The sequence below is a fragment of the Trachypithecus francoisi genome, unplaced genomic scaffold (assembly GCF_009764315.1).
Source record: "Trachypithecus francoisi isolate TF-2019V2 unplaced genomic scaffold, Tfra_2.0 Lachesis_group5, whole genome shotgun sequence".
In the NCBI taxonomy this organism is placed as follows: Eukaryota; Metazoa; Chordata; class Mammalia; order Primates; family Cercopithecidae; genus Trachypithecus; species Trachypithecus francoisi.
The window spans coordinates 91873536-91890398 of record NW_022681470.1 but is presented as its reverse complement, the minus strand read 5'-3'; the positions used below and the strand labels follow the sequence as shown (position 1 = coordinate 91890398).

Genomic DNA, 16863 nt, shown 5'->3' with positions numbered 1-16863 from the left:
ATTAAAAATTTCACTTTTCCTCCCCTTCCCTGAGACTTAACCAATCAGACTAGATATGAGCAGCTCTCATTCATGGCCTCTATTTGCAAAACTACCCCTTAAGGAAGGGACAGACGTGAGTGTGTGTGAACGCTGGGAGTGTAGACTTGGGAGTGGTGGCCGGGTGGCCACTGAGGCTGGCTGCACGCTGAGTTCAGGGGAAGGGACAGGCCAGGAACTGTGGCAAAGAAAAGAGCACAAACCTGACTTCCTCCGGCGCCAGCAGTGAAACAGCAGGGCCAAGGCCAGGAGAAGAGCACTGAGCAGCCCCCCAGTGGCTCCCGCAGCGACAAGGCCATCTCTGTTGCCTGGGGTCTCTAAGGGGAAAGGACCTGTGTGAATCTCAGTGGAGAGGTTTAGGGCTTGGGATTGCCTTTTCCTCAGCTTAGTTGGGTACTGAGCCCTAGAAGAGAGAAGAATCTAAAGGACTAGGACTCATAAAGACATCTTGGGCCAGGTTTTGGCCAGAAAAGTTCACATTGGGTGGGCCAGGGTCTGCCTGAGTGGAAGAGGAAACAGTTCCCTCTACCTTCAGTGAATCATTTTAGAAACTAACAATTTAGGGGAAATCCTAATGTTGTATTCTGGTAACCTGGCTTCCTGCGAATTGCCCCCGGACACCTGGAGAGATACTGTGGGACCATGGCTTGGCAGCACCTAACTTAGGAACAGCAAACTGAATGAGAGAGAATGAAAATTGCACCAGTGATTAGGGCGCCAGTTGAACCAACAGTGACTCTGAGATTGCTCTGCATTGGGACACCATGATGAAATGGCATCAGCCTCCTTCCTCATAGAAGCCTGTGCCTGTGTGTTCTGAAGGGCAGGAGAGAAAAAAACGGATGGTAAAAGTACACACAATCCATACATTGTTAGGGGATTTTGATATTTCCATGGGGTCCATTCTCCTATCCTTTCATCCACAGAAAAGGAGGTTTCATTCAATTTACTCATTTATACAGCAAGTATTTACTGAGGCTACCCTGTGCCGGGCACTGACCTAACCCTTGAAGATACAACAGTGAACAAGGCATTAAAGTCCCTGCTCTTGAATTGATAACCCAGGGAGGGGAGACAAACAATAAACAAATAAATTTATACCATGCTCTGTGGTGATGAGCTAAAGAGCAAAAAGCATGAGAGAGGGAGAGAGAGTGGAGAGTGGGGGGTGGTACTTTCCCATACGTATTCTTGGTCCCCAGGTAAACTAAATTCAGACCTCAGACGCAGGTACCACAGAATTGACAGAGAACATGCAGGTAGTAGAACAACAGCAACACTGACCATGATTTCCATTTGTTTTCATCTATGATTTTGGGCACAGAGGAGCCATTGGCCAGGAGTGGCTGGTGACATTTCTGATATTATCCTTCCCTCCCTGACAATACCAACATACCTGCACTTTGACCTATGAGTGGTTCCACTGATAGACAGTATTCAGTGGACAGCCAGCCCAGCCTCCCAGCCACAACAGCTGAAAGAGTAGGGTGGACAGCAGGAGAGAAATCTAAGGACAGAGAGGCTTGGCCACTACATCCTGTGTTGAATCTTGCCCTGTCGCCTGCTGGGGCATCTGCCTGTGCAAAATCAAAATCAGCCATGCCCAGGTCTAGGATTCTAGACTCAATGGGTAGAAAGCAAGTTACTCTACCTTCCTGGTAACTCTATTTCCTAAAAGAAATGGCTACTTTGGGGAAAGTAATTGAAATTTGTCTCAGTTAGAAAGGCACAGATTCTAAATCCAGGTTGTTGGGTTAGAATCCCAGCTCCTCAACTTACTCACTGTGTGAGCAGGGAAAATTATTTAATCTCCCTTTGCCTCAGTTTTTAACTACTTACTGTTGTAAATGAGTTACATGTAAAGTGCTTTGAACGGTGCCTGACACTTAAGTGTTATGTCTAGGGAAGTACTAGTTCTTATTTTGTGGACCTGACACCATGACCTAGACTCTCAGGAACTTCAGGCTGGTCTCTGATTAGCTTAGAGAACACCTCCATAGGTTAAACCTGCTCCCATACAGCCCTACCCCAGACAACCTCAGTCCATGCTATGGATTGATTTGTACTCTTCTCCCCCAGATTCATATGCTGAAGCTCTAACCCCAATGTGATGGTATTTGGAGATAGGGCCTTTGAAAGGTAATTGGCTTTAGATGAAATCATGAGGGTGGGGCCCCAAAGATCGGATTAGTGCCCTTCTAAGAAGAAACACCAGAAAAGTTGTCCTGCTTTCTTTCTCTGCCACGTGAAGATACAGCAAACAGGTAGCCTTCTGTAAGCCAGAAAGAGAGCCCTCATAAGAATCCACATTATATTAGTGCACTAATCCCAGACTTCCAGCCTCCAGAATTATGAGGAAATAGATTTCTGTTGTTTAAGCCCCCCAGTCCCTGGTATTTGGTTATGGCAGTTCAAGATGCCTGAGACAGCCCCACCTTAGCCCAGCGCATGAGGCTACTGCAGAGTTTCTCTCTTTGTTATATTTTCTCCTATTTCTAAGCACAGGGGATTTTGCACAAAGTCCATGATTAAAAAATATTTAGGAGGGAATCCCTGTTCCATCAAATATCACTGGATCCTTGACGTCCATTTAATCTTTGAGATCATCTGTTTCCTTAACAGATGTTGACACTTGCTTTCCAGAGCTGTCATGAGAATAAAGTGAAATGATACCTGTGAAGTGACCAGTTCACTGCCTGGATCAGGATCCTGAAGCTGATCCATTCTAATGACCCTAACCCCCAAAAGGAAGAGGAATAATTTATACTTACCAACAGAGTCACTGTTATCTCCTCAGAGATTATAATCTTTGAGCTTCCTGAGGCAAACTTTTCAGAATAAGAGCCTTCCTGCAGAAGAAACACCCTCTACCATCAGCGTTACTCTGGATTTCAGGGCATTCAGGAGTCTTTAGAGGGAGCCCTTGGCAGTTTGCAATTTTGCTAATCCCTTCTTTCTCTCCCGTAATCTGATTCTTGAAATGCCATTGAGCCCTGGAATTCAAGACCAGACTGGGCAACATAGTGAGAACCTTTCTCTATGAAAATCAAACTAAAAAATATAGCTGGCCACGGTGGCACATGCCTGTGGTCCCAGCTACTTAAGAGGCTGAGGTGGGAGGATCACTTGAACCCAGAAGGTCAAGGTTGCAGTGAGCCAAGATAACGCCACTGAACTCCACTCTGGAAAACGGAGAGAGACCCCGTCTTAAAAAAAAAAAAAAAATTGAAATGACATTAGCTCAGTCTCAGTCCTTCTCTGCTGGGAATTACACCCAGTGTTATTCCCAGACTGAGATGCAGACTGCTGTGGTACTTAGTTCTGGGGAAACACCTCAATCTCTTAACCTGGTGGGGCCTGCTTGATCACAAGACTTGCCAGCATCTGGGCTATTAGTATAGCAATCCCCTTGCTGGAGCCTCTGACTAAACTGTTCAGGTTTATGGCTCTGACCAGCAGAGCTGACTTTGTATAAACAGTGCAGCTGTTTTGGGAGAGCAGTCTCCAAAATTTAGAAGTTGGAAATATTAAAAGGATCCAGAAAGAAAACTTCAAAAAGTATCTGGTGAATAGATAAAATACTAACAGGTTATGTCCCAGAAATTGAGCAGGAAAATGTTTCAAGAAGGAGGGAGGGATCAACTGTATCAAAAGCTGAAGGTAGGTCAAATCAAATGGGAACAGTTTTCCACTGGCCTTAGAAATATGGAGATCATTAGTAATTTTGGTAGATTGAGGCAAGCCTGGTGGTGATGGGTTTAAGAAAAAATAACAGAAGTAAGGAGAGTGAATTGAGGAGTTTTACTATATAGGAAAAAAGGGAAATCTAGCTTTCCAGTAACTTAATAAAAGCTACCTTTCTTTCTTTCTTTCTTTCTTTCTTTCTTTCTTTCTTTCTTTCTTTCTTTCTTTCTTTCTCTCTCTCTCTCTCTTTCTTTCTTTCTCTCTCTCTCTCTCCTTCCTCCCTCCCTCCCTCCCTCCCTTCTTTCTTTCTTCTTTCTTTCTTTCTTTCTTTCCTTCTTCCTTTCATCTTTCTTTCTTTTTTCTTTTTTTGCCAGGGATGCAACCAAACCTGAGATTGAGGAGGAACTGAAGCCCAGTAAAGACCATTTCCTTACTGCCAAGGTAGCTGAGTGAGAACATAGCTTGGCCCAGTGTGGCTTCTTAGGGATGGAGGAAGAGACCTATATGAGCTAAACCTGTGAGATCCCAAAGTAAGGCTTCTCTCCTCAATGGACAAAAGGGGGCTCTGTGTCTGCTCTCCATGCTTCTTGTGAGTTTCCTGACCCACATACGATTTGGCTGCCGAGAATCCCGCAGGATTCTATTATAGTAATGAAGGAAAGGAATGCCTCGTGCTTTTGGTTCTGTGAGGCTGCTGGTCTGATGTGTATGGATGATTTACTGAAAGGAGAGGTGTAGGGTGACAGATCTGTGCCCCACCCAGAAACACTGCTAACGAGGGAAAGCTCCTCTTGGAGATTAACACACAATGGGTCCAAACATAGACAAAAAAAATCACCTCCAGAAAGCAAAATGGCTCCCAGTCAGCATTACCTCACTACAGGACCTTACTCTGACCTGATTGAGTTATTAATATTCTAATGGAAGAAATTGTTTATCACAGTGGAGCATGGCAAAATGGAAACAGAAAAAGCAGAATCACAGGGTAATGTTAATTACCTTACCCACCCTTAATTTGAGGAAGTTTGCTGAGAATAAATAAGGTCAATAGAGATGAAAACTCACCTCTCACAGTGATATTCAGCAGCGCGCTCTGGACGGGGCCATAGCTGTTGTCTGCTGTACAGTAGTATCCCCCTGCATGGCTCTCTCTGATGACAGGGAGCTCCAGCTCCGCTTTGGGGGAACGCTGAGTTTTCCTCCCCAGACTCTCATGCGTGTCCTCTCGGTGCCAGGAGAATGTGGTGTACCCTGTGCCTTCCGCCACGGAGCAGACAAGGACCAGTGTCTCGCCTTCAACCGCCTGGCCCCCTGTGGGCTGGGTCTCCAGGAGCACCCCAGATACAGGGATCCCTATGTGAAAATGAGACCACAGGTCAGGGCCAGTTGTGAAGGAGGGCAGGGCTGGGTAGCTGGGGTGTTGGGCAGGGTCACTTTTTATGTGACTTCAAGATATACTCTTCAGCAGGCACTAACATTGTGACCAACAGACTACGAATTTAGGGCTGAAAATATCACTAAATGTGATAAGCTTTCCATCCTGATATATGAGGTCCCAGGAAAGAAAAAAGGACTAACCCCGAAGAAGCATTTGGGTTTTGTCTGACATCCTGGCTAGAGGTCTGAGTTGTTTTGAGGGAGAGGTAATAGCAATAGCGGCCATCATGGCAGTAGGTTGGACCACATCTGTTTTTAAAAGTCATAATTTGGGGCCGGGCGCGGTGGCTCAAGCCTGTAATCCCAGCACTTTGGGAGGCCGAGACGGGTGGATCACGAGGTCAGGAGATCGAGACCATCCTGGCTAACACGGTGAAACCCCGTCTCTACTAAAAATACAAAAAGCTAGCCCGGCGAGGTGGCGGCGACTGTAGTCCCAGCTACTCGGGAGGCTGAGGCAGGAGAATGGCGGGAAACCGGGAGGCGGAGCTTGCAGTGAGCTGAGATCTGGCCACTGCACTCCAGCCTGGGTGACACAGCGAGACTTCGTCTCAAAAAAAAAAAAAAAAAAGTCATAATTTGGTACCTAAGTGATGTTTATTGGGCCTATGTATCTCTCCTTCTCTTCTGCTGTACACATCATAGGCACTCACATTGTTCATTGCTACTGATGGATGCTTATCTTCTAAATAGTTTTCCTTAAGATCTAGCCGTTCTAGAATCTGCCAACTCCCTAGCAGGGCACCTTATTTTCTTGTTTTGCTTTGTTTTCCATAGCTCTCAAACGTAACTCTATGAGTCAGCTGTGATTCTGAAGTCATAGAATTTCAAAGGAAGACTGAGTTTTTAGGAAAATGGAGGTAGAAAAGAAGTCATGTATTTCTCTTATTATAGTACTTCACTTCTTGGCCTAAGCCCAGTTCCTCTGTTGGGATAATAAAACCCATCTCTGCCACATAGTCCCCACGCCTGCAGAGCCTGAGGGGCCCAGAGAGGCAGGGAAGACGCCTGGTTCTCCAACACTCACGCTGCACATGGATCTGTAGCGAGAGACTGCGCTTGTGGATGTTCCCCATCACTGTTTCAGCACCACACCAATAGGATCCTGAGTTTTCTCTCCAGATGGCTGGGAGCTGGAGTTCCCGGGACCGGCTCCAGTCTGACAGGATGACCCTGTCATCTCTGAAGAAGATGAAGTGAAGTGGGGTGTCCGACCGCTCTGGAGGAAGCTGTGTTTCACAGCTCAGGTTTACAGAATTCCCCTCTGTAGGCTGAGAGTCTGTAGCTTTCAGCTCTGGATGTGGAAATAGTTCTAGAGAGAAGAGGTAAATCAAGTTCTGAGCATGAGAGTATTTAGCACTCTGGGAGAGACAGGTTTGGATGCTCAGTCCCAGGAAACTTCAGACACACAGCAAGACAAACTTGTCAGGCCCACTATCAAAATTTTCTCCCACAGGTTTATTCGAGTACAATCACCCCACTTTCTCTGTCTCTTAGAGGACTTGTGCCTCTCATCTATCCAGAGTTTCAATAGTAACCCATAAATTCCTTCCTTACATTCTCAGTTTCCTACCCCTGACATTACTAAGCAAATCTATATGAACTGAAAGACTCACCTTGAATTTTAATTATTTTGAAATTTGATCTAAATACATCATTGTTGTCTCCATATCCAAAGCATTGATAATTGCCATTGTTATTTGAACTTGCATGTGGGATAAGAAGATCCCAGCTTTTATTAAAATTGGGAAGAATTTTTCCATTCCAAGTATATTTCACAGCAGTCAATTTCTCGTTCCTCCTTCTGTGACATCTCAGAACCAACGTGTCACCTTCAAACACAGAATATGGGACCTGCAGGATTAAGGAGTCTGGAAAAGACACAGAGAGGAGATCGTCATTCAAAGCATTCCTGCTACTTCCTTCTTCTCTGTCTCTTGAATTACAAAGGCTTTATTGTTTTCTTCTTTCTTCCACAAGATGTAGTCTCTTGATCCAAGCTCACAAAACTCCTCCTAAATCAGTGTAACATGCTTCAGATACAATTCCTAAATTTCCTAAATAAATCCCAGAGGCAACTATTTTATCATTCAAGGTCAGATTCCAAAGATAAGGAGTCTAATATGGAGAATAAAAGCTGAGAGGAGGGGTGATCAAAATCCCTGACCTAATAGAGTACGTCCGAACTTAAAACCAACCTGCTCACCGAGTCTCAGAGCAGGAGCTATGAAAGAAGGGGCACTTGGAGAACTATGTGAGGAACTCTTCCTGGGCATTGGAGTGTGATTTGTAGCAGGATTCTTGTGAGAGACACAGTCTAGGTTCAAGGGACAGTGGATGTGGTCCTCTATGGAAATTCCATGCTGTTCATATTCTAATGATTCTAATTTGAGGTAAGCTATATCTCTTCTTTCTTAGATGACTGTGTTGAATGCCTACGCCTGTAGACCATGCCCTTGCAAGTGACCAAAATCATTATCAATCAGGTAAAACTGGATGGGAGGAGCTGTGGGAGCTTGATGCCAATCAGAGGGAAAACTAGCAATGAGGAAGGGGCACCTAACAACAGGTGGGGATAAAAAGCATCAAGTCAGAGATTTCCCACCTCTGAGCTCCTCTGATGGCACTTCTGTCCTCAGCACAGTTATGTGTGTGTAACTTCTCCCTTATGAGGTTATAAAGCCCTGCAGGGCAGGATCTGAGACAGTTTCATTTTTGTACTCCCCAAAACTAACTCATTTTCTTGACCGTGTAAGTGTGTGGGGATGTCGATTAATATTAACCATTTAAACTCAAGTTTCGATCATAGTTTGAAAAACACTTGTAGACATTGGATGGAAAATGTGAAACTAAAGGAGCTGGGATCGAGGGTTAGAGAGGAGTGAAAGACCCCAGTTCGTGGAACCTCCAGGGAGCTAAAATAAACGGAAACCCTTTATAAAGTTTCAACTAATTCACCTTCTTTCTCACCTGAAGAAAAGAGCAAGCGCACAGGGTTACTTCGCGGGGAGCCCTGGGCCTGACATCTGTACCGTCCAGATTCCCGAACCTCGAGGGTGTTTCCTAGGGTTACGGTCAACTTTTCTCTCCAATAGTGCAGATGATACCATGTTGTTTTCTCTGTTGCATAGAACTGAAATCCATTGCAAGTCAGAGTCACTCTCTCTCCTTTGAAGAATGTGGTCCATGGAGGATGGACGGAAATCACAGGTTTGTGTGCAGCTGCTGAGGAGGAAAGAGTAGTAGGCCTGAGGTGGAGGTGCCTGCAGTCCCAGCTGCAGTGGCTTGTGTAGGTTACACTGGAGGACATGGCTTGGGAGTTCCCTAAGAGGCCCCTGGATGACTTCTGTTTCCCCAGGTTGCAGGTGAGCTGTGCTCACCTCCTCCAGGGTGCAGTGGCTGCTCAGCGGTCTATAGCAGCAGATTGGCCTTTCAGAGGGAGGGCAGCCCTGGCAGGATCCACTCAGCAGTGATAGATAATGGGAGGCTCACAAACCCTCTCACTTGTTTCAGTGAACCAAGTCCTCAGGTAGGTAGTTGGAAATTGCGTTTCTCCTGGACTCTCACCTGAGATCTCGGTGTTACAGGGACCTCTTTAAGATGAGTTCTTGTGTGTGAAGGGTACCAGAAAATGCCATCTCCAGGTTTGTCTCTTTGGCATATGGATTATTTTGAGCCAAAGGCCATTGAGAATCACCAGAAATAGGAAAAGTTCTAAAAGCAAGGCACAAGTTTTCCTTTATAAGCGAAAAGGGAAGTTTTCCCTTATAAAGGAAATTTCCTTTTGTAAATGTGTCTCCCTCTCCCACACTAGGAAGAGGAAGACTCTTAACAACTTTCATCGATAGAGAAGGCGTTGACTTAAATATGCATGAAAACCCTTGTTTACCATGTTTTTCCTAGTCAACCTGCCACAGCCTGCCTCTCCCACCCAGAAGCCCAAAACTCCTTTTCCTTTGTTTAGTCCAAGATGATATACAGGTTGAGTATACCTTATTCAAAGCACTTTGGAACAGAAGGGTTTTGGAGTTTGAGTTTTTTTCAGATTTTGTAACATATGCATAAACCAAAAATTTGAAACATGAAATGCTCCAATGAGCATTTCTTTTGATCATCATGTCAGTGCTTAAAAACTTTCAGATTTTGGATTTCAGATATTTGGAAGAGGGATATTCAACCTGTGTAAATCTCAATCATCTGGCTGCCTCCTTCAGCCATTTTTTTCTTTGTAAATTCCCCTGTGTATGTACATAATTAAAATTTTTTTTTCATTTGTTAGTCTGTCTTTTTTTTTTTTTTCCCAAGGAGTCTTGCTCTGTCACCCAGGCTGGAGTACAGTGGCGCGATCTTGGCTCACTGCAACCTCTGCCTCCCAGGTTCAAGCGATTCTCCTGCCTCAGCCTCCTGAATAGCTGGGACTACAGGCGAGTGCCACCATACCCAGTTAATTTTTTGTATTTTTAGTAGAGACGGAGTTTCACTTTCTTAGCCAGGATGGTCTCAATCTCCTGACCTCGTGATCCACCTGCCTCAGCCTCCCAAAGTGCTGGAATTGCAGGCGTGAGCCACCGCGCCTGGCCTAGTCTATCTTTTATCAAGTTAATTTATGGGCCCCAGAAAATAAACCTGTAGGATCAAGAGACTTTTTCTTTGCCCTCTTAAGGTTTGCTGAAAAATCAACTGATGAAAGGCAGATTCATAGGAGAAATGGCCTACAAATTTATTAACATGTGCAGGGCAGAATTACAGAGTGATTCCCCAAATATACCAATAAGGCCCAGACACTAACACAGACATTTTTGGAGGGGAGTGGGGAGACGGGGAATGTAGGTAACTCTTTTGAAGGGCAATAAATAATGACCATGGTGAATTAATGGATAAATGGTTCTATTTGGAAGATGAATGAGCCTGAAGGATAGATATTTTCTTGTGATGGGGTCTGTTCAGGTGTGGTTACACCCGTCAGTCTTCTTTTCTACAGTAGAGAGGAAGGAAGAACAGCTGTGCTTACTGGTGGGTCGATTGGTCTTTAGGTGGATAGGGAAAAGTTTATTCTGCTGGTCTTTAAAGGCCTTTAATTCAAAATACTAGTTATACCAAGTGACCACATTTTGGGGTGAAATATTGTGGTTTTCTTCAAACCTAAGAGAGATGGAAATTTTTTCCCTCCCCTACAGGTAGCATGAGCATGTGGTGGGATAGGGGTTATAGATGGAGTGAATATAGAAATCAGGAGGTCAATTAGACTGTTATGGAAAGGGGTTTAATTTATGTTTTTACTGTCAAGAAATATGTATGGGAGAGATGAGCAGGCTCTGTCTGTCCTAAGAAATATATCTAGATAGCTGCAGAGAGTAAGAGTGCAGGGAGCTAGGTGGTCCTAACTTCCCAGACCTCAAAGCACTCTCTTGTGACAGTAAAATAGTAACCCTACATGAAATTAGGCCCTAAAATCTTTGAAGCATTGATGGATAGAAACTGAAGAATTTGAGGATAATACAAATTAAAAATAAGAGGCTTAATTCTCCCTGACAAAAGGAAGAGACTTCTCTTCCTCTTTCAGAATTTCTTTCTCTGTCCTTTGCAAATGCATGTAAATGTTTATATTGGTTAAATAACCAAAACAGCATGGTACTGGTACCAAAACAGATATATAGACCAATGGAATGAAACAGAGGCCTCAGAAATAACACCACACGTCTACAACCATCTGATCTTTGACAAACCTGACAAAAATATGAAATGGGGAAAGGATTCCCTATTTAATAAATGGTGCTAGGAAAACTGGCTAGCCATATGTAGAAAGTCGAAACTGGATCCCTTCCTTACACCTTATACAAAAATTAACTCAAGATGGATTAAAGACTTAAATGTAAGACCTAAAAACCATAAAAACCCTAGAAGAAAACCTAGGCAATACCATTTAGGACATAGGCATGGGCAAGGACTTCATGACTAAAACACCAAAAGCAATGGCAACAAAAGCCAAAATAGACAAATGGGATCTAATTAAACTAAAGAGCTTCTACACAGCAAAAGAAACTATCATCAGAATGAACAGGCAACCTACAGAATGGGAGAAAATTTTGCAATCTACCCATCTGACAAAGGGCTAATATCCAGAATCTACAAAGAACTTAAACAAATTTACAAGAAAAAAACAAACAAACATCAAAAAGTGGGCAAAGGACATGAACAGACGCTTCTCAAAAGAAGACATTTATGCAGCCAACAGACACATGAAAAAATGCTCATCATCACTGTCATTAGAGAAATGCAAATCAAAACCACAGTGAGATACCATCTCATGACAGTTAGAATGGCGATAATTAAAAAGTCAGGAAACAACAGATGCTGGAGAGGATGTGGAGAAATAGGAACGCTTTTACACTGTTGGTGGGACTATAAACTAGTTCAACCACTGTGGAAGACAGTGTGGCGATTCCTCAAGGATCTAGAACTAGAAATACCATTTGACCCAGCGATCCCATTACTGGGTATATACCCAAAGGATTATAAACCATGCTACTATAAAGCCACATGCACACATATGTTTATTGTGGCACTGTTCACAATAGCAAAGACTTAGAACCAACCAAAATGTCCATCAATGATAGACTGGATTAAGAAAATGTGGCACATATACACCATGGAATACTCTGCAGCCATAAAAAAAGATGAGTTCATGTCCTTTGCAGGTACATGGATAAAGTTGGAAACCATCATTCTCAGCAAATTATCACAAGGACAAAAAACCAAACACGGCATGTTCTCACTCATAGGTGGGAATTGAACAATGAGAACACATGGACACAGGGCAGGGAACATCACACACTGGGGCCTGTCAGGGGTAGGAGGGCTGGGGGAGGGATAGCATTAGGAGAAATATCTAACGTAAATGACAAGTTGATGGGTGCAGCAAACCAACATGGTACATGTATACCTGTGTAACCAACCTGCACGTTGTGCACATGTTCCCTAGAACTTAAAGTATAATAATAATAATGATAATATAATAAATAAGCCTACTGCCTGGCTCACAACCCTGGGAAGTCCTGGGAACCACCTTTTTGAATACAAACATCTAGAGAGATAGTTCCTCTGTCTCTCTCAGTTCCTGTGGGAGAGTAAGGACCTAACTTTGGTGGCCTCAGCTTTCTCCAGTGTGCAAAACAACTTGCTGTTGTAAAGACAGAAGTTTGTTTCCCTTCAGTTACTTAAGATGACGGGGTGGAATTCCTTTCTGTCTTTGCAGCTTCTTAGTGGATTGTCTGTGATGTTCATCATATTCTGGCTTATTGCTTATTCAATAATACAAATGTTTCCTTTCTCTACTACCCTTGTGGAGAGGATTTCTGAGTTGGGAGGAGATTTTGTTTTTAATTGTGTATCTTCTAAGAAGAAACTGTTTCTGAGGCTCTTTTTAATCTGAATGTTTGTTTTCTGAGTTTTGTAGTTCTGACTTTGTGCTGGCTAACAACAAAAGTAACTACAACACAAATTATTCACTATTAGAAATATTCACTCAAACGTCCTTACCAATATAATACTACTATCTAGCCTTCTCCAAGATCAGTGCTTTGGTAGGCTAATCTTTAGTAGGTGTACAAATGAAAATTGATTGCTATTTTAGATTCTGCTGAAGACGCAGTAATTTATAAACTTGGTAATAGTTATGTGAAACCACTGATCTGATGAGTTATAAAATCACTGAAGAGTATGGCCCAGCAAGACCTATTAATGATTATGAAGGAGAAATCAATAATAGGGAAAACACTTGTTTGGCTCTCAAAAGTCAGTCCCAATGCTCTTCTCTTTAACCTGTTGCCCACTAACGTGTTTGAAAAAATGAAGTACTAACCTTCCCACCTACATGATCCAGGTCTGAATAAAGGGATGTCAGAGAAATAATGCTAGGGATGGACTAGGGAATAAGGATTCTGGGAAAGTGCTGTTCCTTTATTTGAAAGAAGAGATGTACTCTGGGTGCTCTTTGACAGCTTCGCTTTCCTTCTCCACCTGCCTCCCTACTTCTCCCCACTTTCTGCCTTCAACAAAGTCATGAAGCCTTGGAGCTGTTGCAGCTACCACATTTTGAAAAGTCAATATTAGATTCATGCTTTGTCCTACAGATTGCCTATGGTAATGTCACTTCTGTGAAGTAGAAAATAAAACACATTATTTTCATTTGTATTGATTTTCAAAAATAAAATCTCAATTTTGGGGATTGCTATTTACTATAAAATTTTTAATAGAATAACTTCCAATTATTTTCTTCTTGGAACCTTTTTTACTCAGATGAGAACTGTCTACCTTTAAGGATTTATAGACAATTGATTTTTTAAAGTTTAAAACTTTAAATATTCTTGCCTTTGTCCAGAAGAACTTCCCAAATAGATCTTTTAATACATCTAAATGAGAAGAAAATGCCCTTTCTCTGTTTGGGGGGAGAAAAGAAAACTGTAAAATAACCCAACTTTATGTTTTACAGGAAGAAGCTAAATGTTCTGTTTGGTAAGGTGAAACATCTGTGTGTCTCTGCAGAATTTATTTTATTTTATTTTTCAGATGGAGTCTTGCTCTTGCCCAGGCTGGACTGCACTGGCCTGATCTCAGCTCATTGCAACCTGCACCTCTTGGGCTCAAGTGATTCTCCTGCCTCAGCCTATAATCACGTGCCACCACGACAGGCTAATTTTTTGTATTTTTAGTAGAGATGAGGTTTCACCATGTTGCCCAGGCTGGTCTTGAACTCCTGACCTCAAGTGATCCACCTACCTCAGCCTCCCAAAGTGCTGGGATTACAGGCATGAGCCACTGTACCCAGCCTCTGCAGACACTTTTTAAAAAGAAACTTCTGTATTTAAAGGTTTAGACAGAATACCCTATGTCATCAGTGGGAATGGGGCTGTGTTTCTGCTGAAGAGAATAGAAAACCCTACCAGTATGTTCCTGGGAAGCACCTGGATGCGGGGCAATTGACACTTAGGCAATAGGTCTTCTACTGGAGGGAAGGAGAATTTATTTCCTTTGATGTGTGCAACTAGACTCTTCTTTGCTCTGAGGAAGCTGCCCCTGCTATGTGCAGGTGGCCCTATGGCCAAGAAGGGACATAACTTTTCAGGGCCTTCGTGTGTTTGAGACTGAGTTGATGGGCTCTGAGATTAACTACATCCTTGGCTGTAGTTAATTCAAGACACTTTTTGTATTTCATTTCCTCATTCAAGAACCATTAGCAAAGTCTTCCAAGTTATAATCTTGTCTCAGGAAGGGTGTGTGGGAAATAGTCTGTGTCCATGGCACCAAGGAGGGGAAGAACAGCAGAGTTAGGAGCCGCAAGAGACAGTGCACCTCAAGGGGGCCAAGACCCTTGCTGGCTCCAGCAGCTCCTAGGGTGCTCTAGAGGAATGGCCCAAACACCTGTGAGGCGGCTCCCTATGGAGGATGGGACTTTTTGTTGACCAGTAGGGTAGATGGAGACTCAGGGTCGTCATAATTTGAGCTATTCACAGAGAAGCGTGTCTCCATTGGATGTGGAAGTTGGGGATAAATTTGTTACACATGGTTAGTGGAAAAGCTGCTGGAGCCCCAGCCTCCCCCAGTGAAGTATTGGCTTATTTCTACCCTTTTCCTCTCGGGATGCTATGCATTCCATCAGGCTGGGCTAGAATCCCACATCAGGCAGGGTGGCAGCTCCTCCTCCTGTGGACTCTGTGACGCATATCCCAGGCCCTGCCATGTTTATCCAGCACAATGGCAGTTTTGGTTTAAGAGAGTGACCCCCAAATAGCCTGATTCTTAGAGTCAAGGTCACCACACCAGCTGATGTTTCCACATCCCTGCAGCCGTCAGGAAAAGAATGAAATGGACAATGGGGACTCTTGTAAGTATTTGAGATAAGATATAGTTATTAGGAAATCTAGAGACATAAAGAAGAAAGAAAATAAGGACTTACCAGATTGTCCACAGACTGGAGCTGAAAGAGAGTAAAGAGCCAGCCATTAGCATAGGCAAGGAGTCCCAAACTATTCACCCTGAGAGCCCACACACTCGTATGCCACTTCCAACCAAGAGGAAGAGAAGCACGTTCTGATTCACCCATCCCAGGGAAGTGGGGAAGCACAGTGGCCAGACGCTCAGGCTGTGGGCTCAGACGGTCTGGTTTGAATTTTAGCTGTATGACCCAGGGCAAACCACATGAACTTTCAAGTCTCAGTTTTCTCATTTGAAAAATGAGGCTCACAAAATGGACCTCATAGTAGTACTGTAAGGAGTTAGATCCATAAGGTTTCAATTAATGGCTGCTGTCATTAATTTTTTAGTATGGGACTGCTGCTGCTCCCTCTTCTCTTGACTCAGAACACTTATTATCATAGCTAATTTGGAACTCAAAATGAGACAGACAGTAGAGGGTAGTAGTTAAAAGCCTAGTTTCCAAAGTTAGATTATGGGTTTGAATCCTGTACTAGCTGCATAAACCTTAGGGACAAGACCAACATCTTTGTGCCTTCAATTCCTCATTTGTAAATGGGAGTTATAAAAGTTCCACCTGATCAAATATTAGAGAATTGGATAAATTCATACGTGGTATAACCTTAGAAACGTGGGATGTGGTCAGGGCTCAGCAAAAATTAATTGACATCCTCACACATTATCGTATAACTATTTGCGTAATATTTTTCTCCTATTGTCGAGTCAGATGTTCTTGCATATGTACATTGAGGTTCTATTGAGAATGTCACCTCTTGAGGGCAGAATCTCTGTCCTTCAGGTCTCCATATCCTCTGTGGTGCCCAGCAGTGTGGTATGCCAAGTATACCCATCCATTCACTCCTTAGTTCTCATCATATGCCAATCACACTAACAGGTCTTCCCTTAGTTGGGGTCTGGGGATCAGGTGGGAACTAGACAAATATGCTTAATAAATATTTAATGTACAACAGACTGACTGTTCTTTAATTCCCTAGCTTGAGCTACTAGAAATCAGTGCCTCATTTGTACAAACACTGACAAGTGGTACAAAAGCAGGAAGAAAAAAATCAAAGGGAAACCATCTTATCTCTCCTCTTCTCATGCTCTTTGCAAACATCAGAGCAGGTTTGATCTTAGAATACAGAGAAGGAAATAACTATTCCCAGCAGATGATCCTTTCTACCTGAGTTCACAATCAGGACTTGGTCCTTCACAAAGAACTCAGTCCATCTTCTCCTCTGGGTCCTCATGCTCTGTGACTTAGGGACTAAACCTAGCCATAGGTTTCTTTTTACATAAACAAAATAAGTCCATTTGGGGGTAAAATGATTTTCCGTAGGCAATTAATAGCAAAAGTAGATGAGAAATACATCTTTGGAAATCAATCATTATCATTTTTCCCCTTCTACCAGTAAATCATTATCTTTCCTTTTTGTTCATTTTCTGCTGTTCTAAAATGGGAGTAAAAATCCATGATTGCAGCAGCCCAGAAAAGAGGGCTTTTGCTCATGGTGAGGCTCAGCTTTGCAGCAAGCAGAGGCCTCCTCTCAATCACTTACCAAAGAGCAGCAAGGACACCCACAGCAGCATGGAATCCTGCTCCAGGGTTAGAGAAGGAGTTCTTAGTAGACAAGCCAGGTCAGCCCAGATTGCCAAAGCAGCACTCGCCTACACCAGCACCAGCAGTGAGCTCAGTAAGCTTCGTCTCTGCATAAAGATGATTGAGATAAT

The 16863-nt window shown here is 43.3% G+C and overlaps 1 protein-coding gene and 1 long non-coding RNA gene across 4 annotated transcripts in view; one reads left to right on the top strand and one right to left on the bottom strand.

Moving 5' to 3' along the window:
- Positions 1–8137, top strand: part of LOC117074773 — a 19641-nt gene extending 11504 nt beyond the window's left edge. For both annotated transcript variants that reach the window (XR_004433695.1, XR_004433694.1), the window contains exon 4: positions 7579–8137. This is a non-coding gene — a long non-coding RNA (uncharacterized LOC117074773). The remainder of the gene's footprint in view (positions 1–7578) is intronic.
- FCRL4 (Fc receptor like 4) overlaps positions 1–16863 on the bottom strand; it is a 23856-nt gene extending 6993 nt beyond the window's left edge. Inside the window, exons 1-7 of one of the 2 annotated variants that reach the window (XM_033196577.1) lie at positions 16692–16863; positions 15116–15136; positions 8131–8385; positions 6777–7031; positions 6188–6472; positions 4789–5076; positions 243–356 (exon numbers count right to left, since the gene is read on the bottom strand). In XM_033196577.1, the coding sequence (XP_033052468.1) occupies positions 243–356; positions 4789–5076; positions 6188–6472; positions 6777–7031; positions 8131–8385; positions 15116–15136; positions 16692–16722 (1249 nt within the window). In that variant the 5' untranslated portion in view covers positions 16723–16863. The remainder of the gene's footprint in view (positions 1–242; positions 357–4788; positions 5077–6187; positions 6473–6776; positions 7032–8130; positions 8386–15115; positions 15137–16691) is intronic. The other variant, XM_033196578.1, reaches the window with a different exon arrangement.